Genomic DNA, 16,443 nt, shown 5'->3' with positions numbered 1-16,443 from the left:
GATTAAATGAGGTAATACATGTAAAATTCTTAGGGTGATGCCCAGCACACATTAAGAACTGTGTAATTATTTGTTGGTGGTGTTATTACCATCATCGTTAGCAGCTGTATCATTAAAGTGAAACAATCTGAGCCCCTTTTATTTCCAATTCAGTTCAGCAAGTGTTTAAGGGTATAAGGCACTACTTTGTTAGTCCTGAATATATGACAATGAATAAAGTAAGGTCTCACAATCTAGAAGGGAAGACAAAAATGCATAATTAAAATATATGCTATGAGAAAGGTATGGGCTCAGTGCTTTCTGGGAGTGGGTTGCAGGGAATGACAAAGAGGGTGAAAAGGACAGTTAAAGGACATTATGTTTGTGCTGAATCACAGAGCAAGGCTGGGGTGTGAACAAACAGCTGAAGTAGAAGTCATTGAAATCAACATTGAAAGTTACCTTAAAAGTCAGTTTGAGCACCTAACGGGGTCAGAATATGCCATCCCCAAATAAGCCATTTAGGCATAAGGATTATTTCAAACTGAAAATAAGCAACAGGAAGAATTCTCACCCTCTCCCTTTCTGCTTAATGGCAGGGCATAAATTTCCCTTTGGAAAGGTGTCCCCTCTTCCCCTCCTCTCATATCAGGAGGAGAACAATCCTCATCATAGTACATAGAACTGGGAAAAGGCTGTAAAAACAAGTCTTAATAAGGAAACCATTATCTTTCATTAGTATCTCCCATATATTTACCTTCTCCTAAAAGCCAACCCCCCTTTTCCTTTGTCTAATCACTTATCCAAAACTTATCACCCTTTGTTAAAATGGTATATAGGCTCCCAGACCTAGCAGTTTCTTTGGGTTTTCACTTTTCTATGAAGCCCTGCACCTCCATGCATTAAGTGTATGAAATAAACATTTTCTCCTGATAATGTGTTTTTATCAGTTTAACTGGGGAGTCTCAGACACTGAACCTAAATGAGTAGAGGAAAAGTGTTTTCCTATTCTGTAGTACCACAATGTGCTTTGTGTTCCAACTTTGCTTAAGTGGAGATTGAGGTAATCTATGTATGGTACTTAGTAATTTAGTTTCATGACTGATAACTGTTGTTATCAAGGAGAGAAAGTTAAAAATGGGTGGCCTTCCTCCTTAGAGAAAACACATCTCCTTTTCCATAGAAAAGAAAAATAAATATTATAGAAATGTCTAGATGCTTACTATTATTTAAGTATTACTATACATATTTGCTTCATAACTATTTTCCTATACTATATTTCAGCCATGACTGCCAACGATTATCCATCATTATGGGGCTTTGGAACAACAAAAACATTTAAAATTCCTGTGGAACATTTGGATTTTAAGTATATTGAAAAATGTTCAGATGTTAAACACTTGGAAAAAATTCTTTGTGTGCTCAGGTAAGCATTCAAAAATCCTTTTATGTTTCAATATGCCAATTACATTGTTGCCTTCTGAAAACTGGTACTCTTAGAAATGTTACAGAACATTTTCACACATTGAGATTGTTGAGGTTTTTGTTTTGTTTTGTTTTCCCCATGTTAGGTTCCAAAATAGTTGTTTTGATCCCGTGGTTAGTTTAGAGGGTTCTGGCTAGGTGTACTTCCAGCTTTCAACGTAAGGCTCATCGGTATGCAAGAGGACATTTTTTCTTGCTTCCTCCACATTTCCTAGGAAAAGATAAAGTAGCCACGAGAGTAGCCATTAGGAAATAAGATTAGCTCACCATGCTACCAGTTGATAAAGATCTTTGGTACTCCCTCCACCCTGTACCACCTGCCAACAAGTGTGGTGACTTCTGTGAGCTGGTTTCAAGGAGAGGATGGTGGGGAGGCGGGGTGGGACCAGAAAGCAGAGAACCAGACCTTCATGGGGTAAGGGCCCCACAGTGGTGATTGTCAAACTTTATGTGGTTGTAAAAAATGCAGTTTTGAGGGTCCCATGCCCAGGGACCCTGCTTCTGGAAACCTGGGGTGGGGCCCAGGAACAGGTGTTTTTAATGAGTGCCTGGCTGACTGACATGCAGGTGGTCAAGGGAGCCCACTTCAGGCAGCACTGCTCCAGGGCACCCCAGCGGGTACCCCATGTTTGGGATGTCTTGAGGGGTTTTCATTTGGAGAGTTGCCTGTTACTGTGAAAGCCCTTGTGGAGCATGAATCCCTCCTCCCCGGCATCAGTAGTGCTCCTTCCGTTTGATGGTGGTTCCCTGTTTCCTTCCTTCTGACCCCCTTCCTCATCACTGTGTCCTCTCCTTTTTCTCTCTCATCACCTTCAGCCTCCCGTCCCCCCTCAGCATCCCTGCTGGTGCCCAGACACAGTCGATGTTATAACCTCATTTCTGAAACGGAGAGTGTGACACGTATTTTTCCTTTTCTTTTTCTCAGCAGTAGGAAAACATTTTCTTTTCTGTGTGGCCAACTAGTAAAGAAAACGAGCAGTTTATGTGATGGAAGAGTTTGCAAGCCCCACACTTGGTTCTAAGAAATTCTGTGAAGAGCTTAATTCAGTTATATGCATTGATTCAGAATTTATTTATTTTTTAAAGATTTTATTTATTTGGGGCACCTGGGTGGCTCAGTGGGTTAAAGCCTCTGCCTTCAGCTCAGGTCATGATCTCAGGGTCCTTGGATTGAGCCCCACATCGGGCTCTCTGCTCAACAGGGAGCCTGCTTCCCTTCCTGTCTCTCTCTACCTGCCTCTCTGCCTACCTGTGATCTGTCTGTCAAATAAATATATAAAATCTTTAAAAAAAAAGATGTTATTTATTTATTTGAGCTAGAGAGTGAGAGAGATCACAAGTGGAGGGCAGAGGGAGAGGGAGATACAGGTCCCTGCTGAGGAGGGAGCCGGCCATGGGACTCCATCTCAGGACTGTGGGACCATGACCTGAGTTGAAGGTACACGTTTAACCAACTGAGCCACCCAGGCATCCCCAGAATTTATTTTTAAGAAAAATTTATTTGAAAATGTGAATTTTTTTCTATTTTTCTAAAAATTTAAAGGTAGACAGATCTATAACAGAAACAAAACAAAAACAAAGAACAGAGTTCTCCTTACAACTCTCTAAGAACGAATTCTGTTCCTTGAGTGGTTGAATTTAGAGACTTAATGTTCCGAACCACTCCTATGCCATTTTCTTCCTATCCTTTTGTGGGGGGAAAAGGAGCTACAAACTCGTCCTTGGGAAGAAAATCCAGTCTCACTTTCCGCTTGTCTCTAATATTGAATTTTCATTTATAAGTTAAAAATTACCTTATGTAACAAAATGAGCACATGTTAAAGGGGAGAAAATGTCATTTACTCAACTTTCCAAAGTGTGTGATGGAAGCCGGTGTCTTTGGAGCTCCGTTTTTCCTTCACTGCATCACTCCATAGATTAACGGCTAAAAATGAAGTTTGTGCTGGTTGAGGAAGGAAAGTGGGACGCCCCCACGCAGCCCAGTCTCCGTCCTGGCGCGGCGGCAGCCCTGGAGAGCTCTGCAGGATCCCTCTGTTCCACAGAGCCCAGCCTGCAAATCTACATGTGCTCTAAAGAAAGTGGTGACTCCAAAGTTCTGAATTTTTTTGAAGGTCTGGTGAAGAAGGATATTATCCTGAACTTACGGAATTCTGTGAAAATCGTCTTAAAGGCTTGGCTCCTGCAAGTAGAGCTTTGAGGAAAGATAAACCTGCAGCAACAGCAGCCAGTTTTACAGCAGAAGAATGGGAAAAAATTGACGGCGATATAAAGGTATAGAGTGACCCTGGTTTTTGTGACATTCTCATGTTGCATCTGTGTCTCCTTCACTTTTCTAAAATCCTAGGCTTCTTTCCTTTTTGTCAGTGAAGGGCTTTTAGTGGTAATCACTTAGGTAGTATTGGTTGCTTCTCAAACCCAGAATAATTTGAATGTGTATGTTTGTGTCCGGACACCCATGTGCATATTTTAAATGACTTTCCTATCAAAGAAACATAATTTGCTCAGCTTCTATAAATCGTGCTATACAAACATACTGGTTTGTAATTTCTTTTGTACCATGCTGGTGATTTCCTAAGCATAAATTAATGGAAATCAAGTTGTTTGATCAAAGGATGTGAATAATTCAGAAGCTGTTGAAACACATTTCCATGTTCTCAGAAAAGTTGTGCCTCTGTTCTGTTTTCACCAGCAATATATAAGAGTGCCCATTTAAGGTATTCTTCATTGGATACTATAATCATTTTAAAGGTTTTATTTATTTATTTGAGAGAGAGAGCGTGTGCATGCGTGCTCAAACATGAGTCAGGGCGGGGGGGGGGGGGTTGTAGAGGGAGAGGGAGAAGCAGTTTCCTGGCTGAGCAGGAAGCTCAATGCAGGGCTCCATCTCAGGACGGTGGGATCATGACCTGAGCTGAAGGAAGACACTCACCTGATTAAGCCACCCTATAATCATTTTTTTTTAAATATTTTATTTATTTAACAGACAGAAATCACAACTAGGCAGAGAGACAGGCAGAGAGAGAGGAGGAAGCAGGCTCCCTGCAGGGCAGAGAGCCCGATGTGGGGCTCGATCCCAGGACTCTGGGATCATGACCTGAGCCGAAGGCAGAGGCTTTAACCCACTGAGCCACCCAGGCGCCCCACCCTATAATCATTTTTTAAAAAAGATTTTATTTATTTATTTGACAGACAGAGATCACAAGTAGGCAGAGAGGCAGGCGGTGGGGCAGAGGGGAAGCAGGCTCCCCGCCAAGCGGGAGCCCTATGTGGGGCTTGATCCCAGGACACTGGGATCATGACCTGAGCCAAAAGCAGAGGCTTTAACCCACTGACCTACCTACGCGCCCTCTATAATCATTTTTTAATCAATTAAATAATTGAAAAACTTATGTATTTGTTTGATTACTAGCCACATTAATTTTTTCTTTTTAAGATTTTATTTATTTGACATGAGAGATCACAAATGGGCAGAGAAGCAGGCAGAGAGAGAGGGGAAAGCAGGCTCCCCGCTGAACAGAGAGCCCGACTTGGGGCTCGATCCCAGGACCCCAAAATCATGACCCGAATCAAAGGCAGAGGCTCAACCCACTGAGCCACCCAGGTGCCCTACAACATTAAATTTTTTTGTTCATAAGTTGAATTTCTTCTTTTGTTAATGGCCTGTATCTTTAGTGATTTCTTTTAATCTGCTTTACTGAAGCATAATTTACATTCAAATAAAAATTTAATGGCCTACATTTCACTGAGTTTTGACACCTGTCTGTGCTCTAAAACATTTCTATTACTCTGAAAAGTTTCCTTATGTCCTTGTGCAGTCAGTGCTGACCCCACATCCTGGTCCCTGGTAACCCCGAACTGCTTTCTACCATTATGGATTTGTGTTTTTGAGACTTTCCTATAAATACAGTCATACAGTATATGGTCTTTTTGTGTTTTCTTTCACTTAGCATCATGCTTTTGAGATGTGTCGATGTTGTTGCATGTCCATAGTTTGTTTCTTTTAATTGCTGAGTAGTAGTGAATTGTATGGATATCTCAGTTTATCCACTTACCATCTGATGAACAAAATGGCATTCCTGCCAGTAATGGATAAAAATTCTCATTGCTCTGCATCTTGGTTCACACTTAGTACTGCCAGTTTTGTTAATTTCAGCTGTTCTGTTGGGTATGCAGTGGTATCTCATAGTGGCTTTAATTTCCTTTTCTCTACTGACTACCTTTTTTCTTTTCTTTTTTTTTTTTTTAAGGATTTGATTTATTTATTTGACAGACAAAGATCACAAGTAGGCAGAGAGGCAGGCAGAGAGAGAAGAGGAAGCAGGCTCCCCGCTGAGCAAAGAGCCCGATATGGGGCTTGATCTCAGTACCCTGGGATCATGACCTGAGCCAAAGGCAGAGGCTTTAACCCACTGAGCCCAGGCGCCCCTCTAATGACTAACTTTGCTGAGTGTCTTTTCATGTGCTTATTCCCTTCTATATATCCTCTTTTGTGAGAAGTCTTTAAATACTTTGCCAATTAAAAAAAATTTGGAGTATTTTGTTCTTATTGAGTTGTAAAATACATGTCATTCATACATGTCTTTCATTAGATACATCTTTCACAAATATTTTTGCAAAAAATATTTTGGGGATTGCCTTTTCATTTTTTTTTTTTTATAGTGACTTTGGAGAGCAAAGGTGTTAAATTTTGATGAAATCAATTTTTCTTTTACAGTGTGTGCTGTGTGTCCTATTTGGGAAGTTTTTGTCTAATCCCAGATCCCTAGGTTTCTTCATATGATTTAGGAAATTTCTAGTTTTAACTGTTACATTTAGGTCTAGGATCTGTTTTAATTTGGGGGTACACACACTCACACACACACACACATAATATAGATATCCAAGGTTTCAGGTACCACTTAATGAAAGATTATCCTTTCCCCATTGAACTTATTGGTATAATCATCAAAAATCAATTGACCATGTATGTGTGGGTCTATTTCTGGACTCTCTATTCTCTTCCGTTAATCTAAATGTCTCTCTTTTCCTCCAGTACCTCATTCTCTTGATTATGGTTAAGTTTTAAAATCAGATCGAAAAAGTCCTCCAACTTTGTTTCCCTTTTTCATAGTTGTTTTGGCTATTCCAGGTCCTTTGCTTGATAGTTGTTACAAAATAACTTGCTTGTCTTTGGGTTGGGATGGTGTTGAATTTATGGATCAATTTTAAAATAACTGACATCTTAACAATAGTGAAATGTCTGATCCATGAACTTTTGTATGTTTTCTGTTCATTTAAGTCTTCTTAAGTTTTTTTGTGCCAGTGTCTTGTAATTTTCAGTGTGCAGTTCTTGCATATTTTTTGTTTAATTTATTCCTAAGTACTTAATATATTTTATCCTATTGTAAAAGTTAATGTTTTTTAATTTCATTTATTTTTGCTCATTCTGAGTCACCCTAACTATGAAATTTTATGTATGTATGTATATATTTATTTTTGGTGTGGCAAAATACGTATCACATAAAATTTACCATCTTAGCCATTTTTAAAAATCTTTTTATTTTTTTATAAGCATATAATGTATTATTAGCCCCAGGGGTACAGGTCTGTGAATCACCAGGTTTACACACTTAACAGCACTCACCATAGCACATACTCTCCCCAATATCCATATATTGGGGATATATGGATATTGTCCCCAATGTCCATAACCCTACCACCCTCTATCTACCCCCCTCCCCAGCCCCCCTCAGTTTTTTGTGACATTAAGAGTCTCTTATGGTTTGTCTCCCTCTCGATCCCATCTTGTTTCATTTATTCTTTTCCTACCCCCCAAATCCCCTACGTTGCATCTCCACTTCCTTATATCAGGGAGATTATATGATAGTTGTCTTTCTCTGATTGACTTATTTCGCTACACATAATACCCTCTAGTTCCATCCATGTCGTCGCAAATGGCGAGATTTCATTTCTTTTCATGGCTGCATAGTATTCCATTGTATATATACACCACATCTTCTTTATCCATTCATCTGTTGATGGACATCTAGGTTCTTTCCATAGTTTGGCTATTGTGGACATTGCTGCTATAAACATTCAGGTGCCCATGCCGCTTCGGATCACTACATTTGTATCTTTAGGGTAAATACCCAGTAGTGCAATTGCTGAGTTGTAAGGTAGCTCTATTTTCAACTTTTTGAGGAACCTCCATGCTGTTTTCCAGAGTGGAAATGCACCAGCTTGCATTCATCTTAGCCATTTTTAAGTGTAGAGTTCATTAGTGTTATATTGACAAAAATCTCTGAATATAATAATGTCAATATAACTAAAAATCTCTGAATATAATATAAAGTGTGCAATTCATTAGTGTTATATTCATATCATTGTGCAACCAATCTCCAGAACTTTTTTTTATCTTACAGAGCTGAAACTCTATACTCATTAAACAATAGTTCTCCATTTCTCCCTCCCCTCAGCTCCAAGCAACCACCGTTCTACTTTCTGTTTCATAAGTTTGACTAATCTAGATACCTCATATCAGTGGAAGTTTAATTTAAATTTTTTTGTATATTGCAAGTTTATAGTTATCTAATTGATCTTTAATATTGACCTTGTATCCTGTGATCTTCTTAAATTTACAAATTAGTTCTAGTAGCTTTTTTGTAGATTCATTTGGTTTTCTTTTTTTTAACTAATTTTTTTTAAGATTTTATTTATTTATTTGACAGAGAGAGATCACAAGTAGGCAGAGAGGCCCGCAGAGAGAGAGGGGGAAGCAGGGTCCCCATTGAGCAGAGAGCCCAATGTGGCTTGATCCCAGGACCCTGAGATCATGACCTGAGCCGAAGGCAGAGGCTTAACCACTGAGCCACCCAGGCACCCTCGTTGGGTTTTCTTATATGCAGGATCATGCTATCTGCAAGTAATGAAAGGTTTACTTCCCCTTTTCCAGGATGGCTGCCTTTTATTTCTTTTACTTGTCTTATTGCACAGACTTGGACCTCTAGTACAATGTTGAAGAGAAGTATAAGAACAGATATTCTTGTCTTGTTCCTAATATTAGGGGGACATCATCCAGCCATTCACTATTTTTTTTTTCCCATTTGTTTATTTGACAAAGATCACAAGTAGGCAGAGAGGCATACAGGGGGTGGGGGGAAGCAGGCTCCCTGCTGAGCAGCGAGTCTGATGCGATGTGGGGCTTGATCCCAGGACCCTGAGACCATGACCTGAGCCAAAGGCAGAGGCTTAACCCACTGAGCCACCCAGGTGCCCCTAGCCATTCGCTATTAAGTATACTGTTGGCTTTAGATTTTTATGACATGACCGTTTATAAAGTGGAGGAGGGTCCCTTCTATTCCTTGTTTGATGAGAATTTTTACATGAATGGATATAGAATTTTATGAAGTGCTTTTCCTGCATTTATTGAGAGGAACGTAAGATTTCCTTTGTAGTCTTTTAATAAGGTAAATTATGTACTCTATTTTCAAATGTTACACCAGTCTTGCCTTCGAGGATAAACTCTATTTAGTCATGCTGTATCTTTTTTATGTATTGCTGGACGTAATTTGCTAAAATTTTGTGAAGGATTTTTTGTGTCTACAAGCATGAGAGATTAGCCCGTAGTTGTCTTGTAATGTCTGGTTGAGTAATGGAGTAATGCTGGCAGCACAATATGAATTGGGAAGTGTTCTCTCTTCTTAAATTTTCTAGGAAAGCTTGTGTGTGGTTGGTATTATTTCTTCCTTAAATATTTTCCGGAATTCGCCACTGGTGCCATCTGGGCCTCACCTTTTCATTGTAAGAAAGGTTTTGACTCTGAATTACATTTCCGTAACAGATACAGGGCTGTTCAGGTCCTCCTTAGAGTTCTCTCTCTGGCTCCCTCCTCTTGGATATTTTGCATCCCGGATCTTTGTAATCTTTGCCTCCCTGAAGCCTGAGCTGTGTTCTTCTAAATTCAATGAGACCACAGGGCTGTTTGGGTTTCCATTTCCTGTGCTATAGCCTGGAAATTATGGGCAGTAAATTGGGGCCAATGCAGGCCCCAATCCCTCCTTTGTTTCCTTTCTCTCAAGGATCATTTTCCCGTGCTACCTGTTGTCTGATGTCTGAAAACCACAGTTTCGTATATTTATCCAGTTTTCTAGAGTTTAAGCGGGATGGCAGATCCAGTCCCTGTTACTCCGTCAGGACCAGGAGGATATGTCCCTTCATTGATTTTTTTGTCCATGTGTTCCTTATTTATGAGTAATAGTTCTGTTGCATATACTCTAAATTTTACTTTGTCATTAGTCTTTTAAATCTTGTGTGTGGTGTTTTTCATGTTTATTCATTTAAAAAATACTTTATCCCTTATGTTTTCTTGCATTTATACCATTTATACTTGAGAAAGCTTCCTCTCCACCAGATGCATATTTACCTGTATTTTCTGAGTTCTTTTGTGGTTTCATTTTGCTTAATAAATAACCTTTATTAAAAAGATTTTTATTTATTTATTTGGCAGAGACAGATAGAGTGAGAAAGGGAACACAAGTAGGAGGAGTGGGAGCAGGGAGCCGGATGTGGGGCTCGATCCCAGGACCCCGGGGTCATGACCCGAGCCAAAGGCAGACACCTAACGACTGAGCCATCCAGGTGCCCCAAGAAATAACTTCTTAATACAGATTTTGGAGCAACAGTTTTTTGTTTTACTTTACTTTATTAATGTATTAATTTACTTTATTAATGTATTACATTTGAAAACATTTGAAGACAATTTTATTTTTTAAGATTATTTATTTATTTATTTGACAGGAGAGAGAGAATTCACAAGTAGGCAGAGAGGCAGGCAGAGAGAGAGGAGGAAGCAGGCTCCCTGCTGAGCAGAGAGCCCAATGCGGACTGATCCCAGTATCCTGGGATCATGACCTGAGCTGAAGTCAGAGGCTTTAACGCACTGAACCACCAGGGGCCCCATTTGAAGACAATTTTGAGGAATATGCTTTCTCTAACCCAGAGTGCTATGTTTTTTTTTAAACTTTCAGCTTTTTCAGGGCGCCTGGGTGGCTCAGTTGGTTAAGCGTCTGCCTTCGGCTCAGGTCATGATCACAGGGTCCTGGGATTGAGTCCCTGCATCAGGCTCCTTGCCCGGCAGGGAGCCTGCTTCTCCCTCCCCTGTACCGCTCCCCCTGCTTGTACACACTCTCTCTCTCTCTCTTTCTCTTTTCTCTGTCAAATGTATAAATTAATAAAATCTTAAAAAAAAATAAACTCATTTTGCCATTTTACTGACTTGAAATTGAAAACCTGGTAATTAATCTACAAGTTAAAATAAAAGTTTGTGTCCAGAGTTCTTTGACTTTATTGTCCAGGGAATAACAGCATAGTTTTAGTTGCAAAAGCTGCTTTTTTTCCAGTCGCATGTTCTTTTTCAGTCACCTCTTGACTCTGCCTCTTCTCCCTTTCTTTCATGCTTTTCCCTGCCGCTTCTCCGTCTCCCCCCATTCTCTTTCTTACTCTTTGTCCTCCTCTGTAATGCCTCCTCTTCCTTTTTACCTTTCTCCTCTTACTGTTTTTCTGTTCCTTCTCCTTCTTTCACCTCTCTGCTCCCATTTTGTTCCCCTGCCTCCTGCACAATTAGGACAGATAATATAGTTTAGTGCTGTATTATGGTGCCTAATTTAATATGAGACCTTCACCGTATAGCTGCTGAATAACAATAATAGAATTTCACAGATAACAAGTCTCTCACTCAATTTCTTCCTTAGAACCTGTGACAATGCAGTCTAATAAACAAACCTATTATGTGCCAGACACTGTGCTAGGTTCCTGAATCACAAAGATGAGACATAGGTTCTGCCCTCAAGGAACTTACAGAAATGTGAGAGAGATGAACAGTACATGGATTATTTTAAATCTCTGTTAAAACATGGAGGAGGACCCTTTCTAGCCCAACCAGGTAGTTCAGGGAAAGCTTGTTGGAAGGGTTGAGAGTAAACTTGCAAAATAATAGAAGTAGGAAGGGCAGCACACATATGCATAATAATACTGAATTGCACATTTGAAAGTGGTTAAGATGATCAATTTTGTTTTGTGTATTTTACCACAATTTAAAAGCATAGTAGAAGGGTATCACAGGTAGAATGCATGACCAAATTGTCACCCAAAATATGGACCCATAGGAAACGATAATGTATAATGCTAACACCTGGTTAATTACTTCAAACTGTATGTTTATCTTCTTCTTTCTCCCGCTTCTCAGAGTTGGGTGTCGGAAATTAAAAAAGACGAAAATAAAATGCACTTTCATGAGACTGAAACATCTCCAGCAACGGAAGATCATTTGCCTCCAGTTCGTGGTTCAAACAGCCGTGTTCACATTAGTAAGGTAGGCTGTTTTGGGGTGAGGTGTGGGTGGTGGTGGGGGCAGCAGATTGTTGTTCGCTAAGAGAGCTAATGAGCTGGCTGCATGCTGCTGTCTTCTCCAGGAGGCATGTTTCATCACTTGGAGATCCAGATGAAACCGCATTTCCCTTTGAGGGCTTGCTTCTTGTGCTCACTGCCTTTTCTTATTTTTTCTTTTGTTGTGACTTCTGTTCTTCTCTGACCAGTTTTTGTTTTGTTTTGTTTTGTTTTGTTTTTAAGATTTTATTTATTTATTTGGCAGAGAGAGATCACAAGTTGGCAGAGAGAGAGAGAGAGAGGGAAGCAGGCTCCCTGCTGAGCAGAGAGCCGGATGCAGGACTCGATCCCAGGACCCTGGGATCATGACCTGAGCCGAAGGCAGCGGCTTAACCGACTGAGCCACCCAGGCGCCCTTCTCTGACCAGTTTTGATGAGCACATAAGATCCAATTCAGTGGGTGAGAATTTCAGGGAATAATTTTGTCTGTCCAGTGGAGGCATAGAGGAAATAGTTTATTACTTGAACTCCTGATTTAAAGTATTAAGTAGATACTTTGAAGCTACTGAAGATGTCATTCCTCTGTTTACTGCATGTTATTACCCCAGCCTCTTATGATGATTTCTCTGTGGTTGATCCCTTTTTTACCCATGGGTTCCGTAGAGAAGGGACCTGTTGGGAGTCCCAGGTCCATTTATACTTAACTTCAAGTTAAAACTGAGCTTCTGGCCAGAAGATCTACCTGACCCTGTTATTCCAGAATCTACCCATTGTGTCCTGGGCTTTGGGAGTCTCTGGCCTTTCACATGGATCCCACATTCCATTCCCTCTGCCCTACTTTTTTCTTTTATTCCTATCATTTCTGAAAGATTGCCTATTCAAGTCTCTTCATTCTGGGTTAACTTACTCTTTTTATTCTTTTTTATTTTATTTAAAAAATTCCATAGCTCTTCATTACACTGCTCCCTAATAATTTACCTTCCTGCATCTTTTTCCTCCCCATTAAGAATTGCTCATGTAAATGAGGTACACTGTAATCCTCAAAAAGGATGCCACTATCTGTCATCAATATATTTGTATTTATTGAACACCCATTTTTTGCTAAGTCTGTGCCCTGAAAATATAAAAGGAGGTTATAGTTCCATGGGGTAGGGAGAATAGTGGTACAGTGATTCCCAAAGTATAATTTATGGGCCCTGGTTCTCCCAGAGATCCTTCCAGAGGGTCTGGAAAGTCAATGCTATTTTTAAAAATAATGCTACTGCTTTGTTCTTTTCACTTCGTTGACATTTGTATTGAGGGTGAAGCTGTCAGGCCTTAGATGAATCAAGGCAGTGAGTGGCACCAAACTGGGCTGGTAATCGCTGTTTTCTCCACGGCTCCCTATTTATAGTCAAAAGCTCCAGTTTGACTTAAAAATGTCTTTGATGAAACAATAAAACATATTTATTTTGTTAAGTCTTGAGTCTTGAGGACACCTCTTTCTAATATTCTGTGTGACAGAAGTACTCAAAAAGCACTTGACCCTGGCACTTATTTCGAGAGGCAAGACTCGTGTGAATGAGTTGTCAGCTTAAGTCAGCTCTTTCCCAGAACAGGTTTTACCGGAAAGAGAGACTGACAGACAAATTATAGTTATTCAGGCTTGGGTTTTTGACAAACATTGTATTGAAAATGAATGAAGTGGGCCTGTCATTTTAAGGAAAACAACTGGCAGTGATTTTTCCCAGTGAGAAAATCTGAGCTTTTCATCACAATTTAAGAGTATTTCATGTTCTTATGTGGCTCTTAAATACCTGCTTGTGACAAAAAATTTCCCCTAAAGGGGATACTTAAAGACTCTTCTGATGAGCTTGATGAAGATATTAATGGATAAGATTTTTAAATTGTATAATGAAATATATGTGTGTTTGGAAGATTTGTGTAACTTTGGATGACCACACCCAGTGTTACAAAATTGTGCATGGGTAAACAACCCATTCAAACTGGTTTCAGATTGTGACTGACTTTTAAGAAACCATTTAAGAAACTGTTGATGAGCATAATGGCTCTTGTTTGCTTTCCTCCCATTTTCCGCAAGTGCTCAGAGTAGGCATGCGACCTAGGTTGGGCCAATGAATAGCACCAAGCTAGTGCTTGGTCAGGGACGGGTGCATGACTCAAGCTAGGGAATGCCGAGCCCTTCCCTGGGATTTCTCTAACTAAAGGTGGAGAGAAGGGGCACCTGGGTGGCTTAGTGGGTTAAGGCCTCTGCCTTCGGCTCAGGTCATGATCTCAGGGTCCTGGGATCGAGCCCCACATCGGGCTCTCTGCTCAGCGGGGAACCCGCTTCCTCCTCTCTCTCTGCCTGCCTCTCTGCCTACTTGTGATCTATCTCTGTCAAATAAATTAAAAAAGAAAAAAAGATAGTAAAGGTGGAGAGAAGAGTCACTCTTCTTCTTTCTGGTTGGGAGGCCTGTGAGGTTATAATTCTGTACTGCCTGTGGCCACTGTGCCTACTATATGGGAAAAGCAAGTAGCCAGTGGGGGGAAAGTGAAATCTGTGGGCAGAAAGAAGCAGACGCTAGGGACAGGGGGAGCATGGGAGAGCTGGGGAGAGAGAGTATACAATCCTTTAGCTAGTAGTACACCTGCCATTTCATCAATTTGGTTATGTAAGCCAATAGTTTATTATTTTTTTTAAAAGATTTTATTTATTTATTTGTCAGAGAGAGAGTGCACAAGCAGGCAGAGTGGCAGGCAGAGGAGGTAGAGAGAGAAGCGGGCTTGCCAGTGAGCAAGGAGCCCGATACAGGACTGGATCCCTGGAATCATGACCTGAGCCGAAGGCAGGTGCTTAATGGACTGAGCCACCCAGGTGTCCTAGTTTATTCTTTTTTAATAGGATAAGTCCAAGTCGGGTATCTGTTGTTGGAAACAAAATATCAGCAAAGTAGTTATTCTTATTTCTCCAATGGCTAGGTGTTTTTGTTGTTGTTTTTGTTTGTTTGTTTGTTTGTTTGTTTAAGAAAAGAGAGAGAGCACAAGCAGTGGGAGCAGCAGGCAGAGGGAGAAATGGGCTTCCCGCTGACCAGGGAACCGATGTGGGGCTCACTCCCAGAACTCTGGGGTCAGGACCTGAGCCAAAAGCAGACCTTAACCAACTGAGCCACGCAGGCATCCCTCCAATACCTAGGTTTTAAAAGAATAGATGATAGTTGGTTATGTTTTTATTATAAGAAAATTGCTAAAAAATCACATTTCATACATGTGAGTTTTTAAATCTTACATACTTAAAGTCCTATAGATTGCTTCCAGTATTAACTACCGATTTAAAATCCTTTTTATCGTGCTGTATGTTAATAGTTACAGTACTTGAATTGTTATAACTTCAAGAGGACCTATTTTTCTTATCCACTCAGTTAGTATATCTTAATTCAATACTTCACATTGCATTTATTATAAAACCTTCTAATCTTAAATATGTCTCATAAAATATGTTTTTATTCTCTCAGGAAAAATATTCTAATAGCAGACGACCTAAAAAGAAAATTCCGAGGGATTATGCAGAATGGGATAAGTATGTTTTATATTTCATAATACAAAATTTGTCACTGAAAAATTCTCTGCTATAAAATATTATAGTAACTTCTTAATTATTATAAGTCTGAACATATCAGGACTGCCAAGTTACTTTTGGTAATACTTAGAATATCCAGTCTAAGTAATGAACAACAGTTGGAAGGAAGACAGGCAGGGACAAGCCCCAACCTCCCCCAAGTGGAAACCACCCTTAAAAGGGTTTTACACCACCCTGGAAGGAGTCCTCCAATGTTCCCCGCCCCCCCATGATAGATGACAAAAACCTGATTGGACGAAAGACCCGTAGAGAGTTAACCAGATTAAAACAGCCCACCAGCAAGTCCATAAAATCCCCTAGACTCAGACACTCCAGGTTACAACCCTCTGGGGTTCCCTCCCTTTTCAGGAGCTTTGTACTATCGCTCAATAGCTCAATAAATGTTGCTTTGGTGCCCACCACTCTTCCTCTGGTCTATCCCTTCATTTTTCATAGTGGCATGACCAAGAACTGTGGACATGGAGGGAGAAGAAATCCTGTAACATAAGCACTTTTGATCTTATTTTTTTCATTAAATAAATATCTACAGCAGCCTTTTGTTTATAAAAGCAACCAAAAATAATTCAGGTAATCCTATGTCCATCAAAAATAAAAAGGAACAGGGGCACCTGGGTGGCTCAGTCATTGGGCGTCTGCCTTCGGCTCAGGTCATGATCCCAGGGTGCTGGGATCAAGCCCCACGTCGGGCTCCCTGCTTGGCGGGAGCCTGCTTCTCCCTCTCCCACTGCCCCCTGCTTCTGTTCCCTCTCTCATTGTGTCTCTCTCTGTCAAATAAATAATAAAAAAAAAAAAAAAAATAAAATAAAATAAAAAGGAACAAAAACTTTAAGTCGAGATAAATTAGTCACAATTTTAATGACCAAGTTCTGATTAATTTTGAAGTCCTCACTTGAATTGTGTGGTTTCTAAGAACGAATACAGATGACTTAAAATATGAATCTGTTATGCATTTTTAGAATATGTCTCTAAAGGCACAGTGGTATAGACATAAGATAATT

At 40.1% G+C, this 16,443-nt stretch overlaps 1 protein-coding gene across 2 annotated transcripts in view; it reads left to right on the top strand.

Moving 5' to 3' along the window:
- The window catches only part of SPAG1 (sperm associated antigen 1), a 69,669-nt gene that overhangs the window by 2,448 nt on the left and 50,778 nt on the right, over positions 1-16,443 (top strand). The window contains exons 2-5 of one of the 2 annotated variants that reach the window (XM_046022197.1): positions 1,264-1,405; positions 3,576-3,735; positions 11,687-11,812; positions 15,321-15,385. In XM_046022197.1, coding sequence (XP_045878153.1) covers positions 1,266-1,405; positions 3,576-3,735; positions 11,687-11,812; positions 15,321-15,385 — 491 coding nt within the window. In that variant the 5' untranslated portion in view covers positions 1,264-1,265. Of the gene's footprint in view, positions 1-1,263; positions 1,406-3,575; positions 3,736-11,686; positions 11,813-15,320; positions 15,386-16,443 lie in introns of those variants that run through there. The other variant, XM_046022207.1, reaches the window with a different exon arrangement.

This window comes from Meles meles, chromosome 1 (genome assembly GCF_922984935.1).
Source record: "Meles meles chromosome 1, mMelMel3.1 paternal haplotype, whole genome shotgun sequence".
Lineage (NCBI taxonomy): Eukaryota > Metazoa > Chordata > Mammalia > Carnivora > Mustelidae > Meles > Meles meles.
This window is presented reverse-complemented; position numbering and strand designations above follow the sequence as displayed.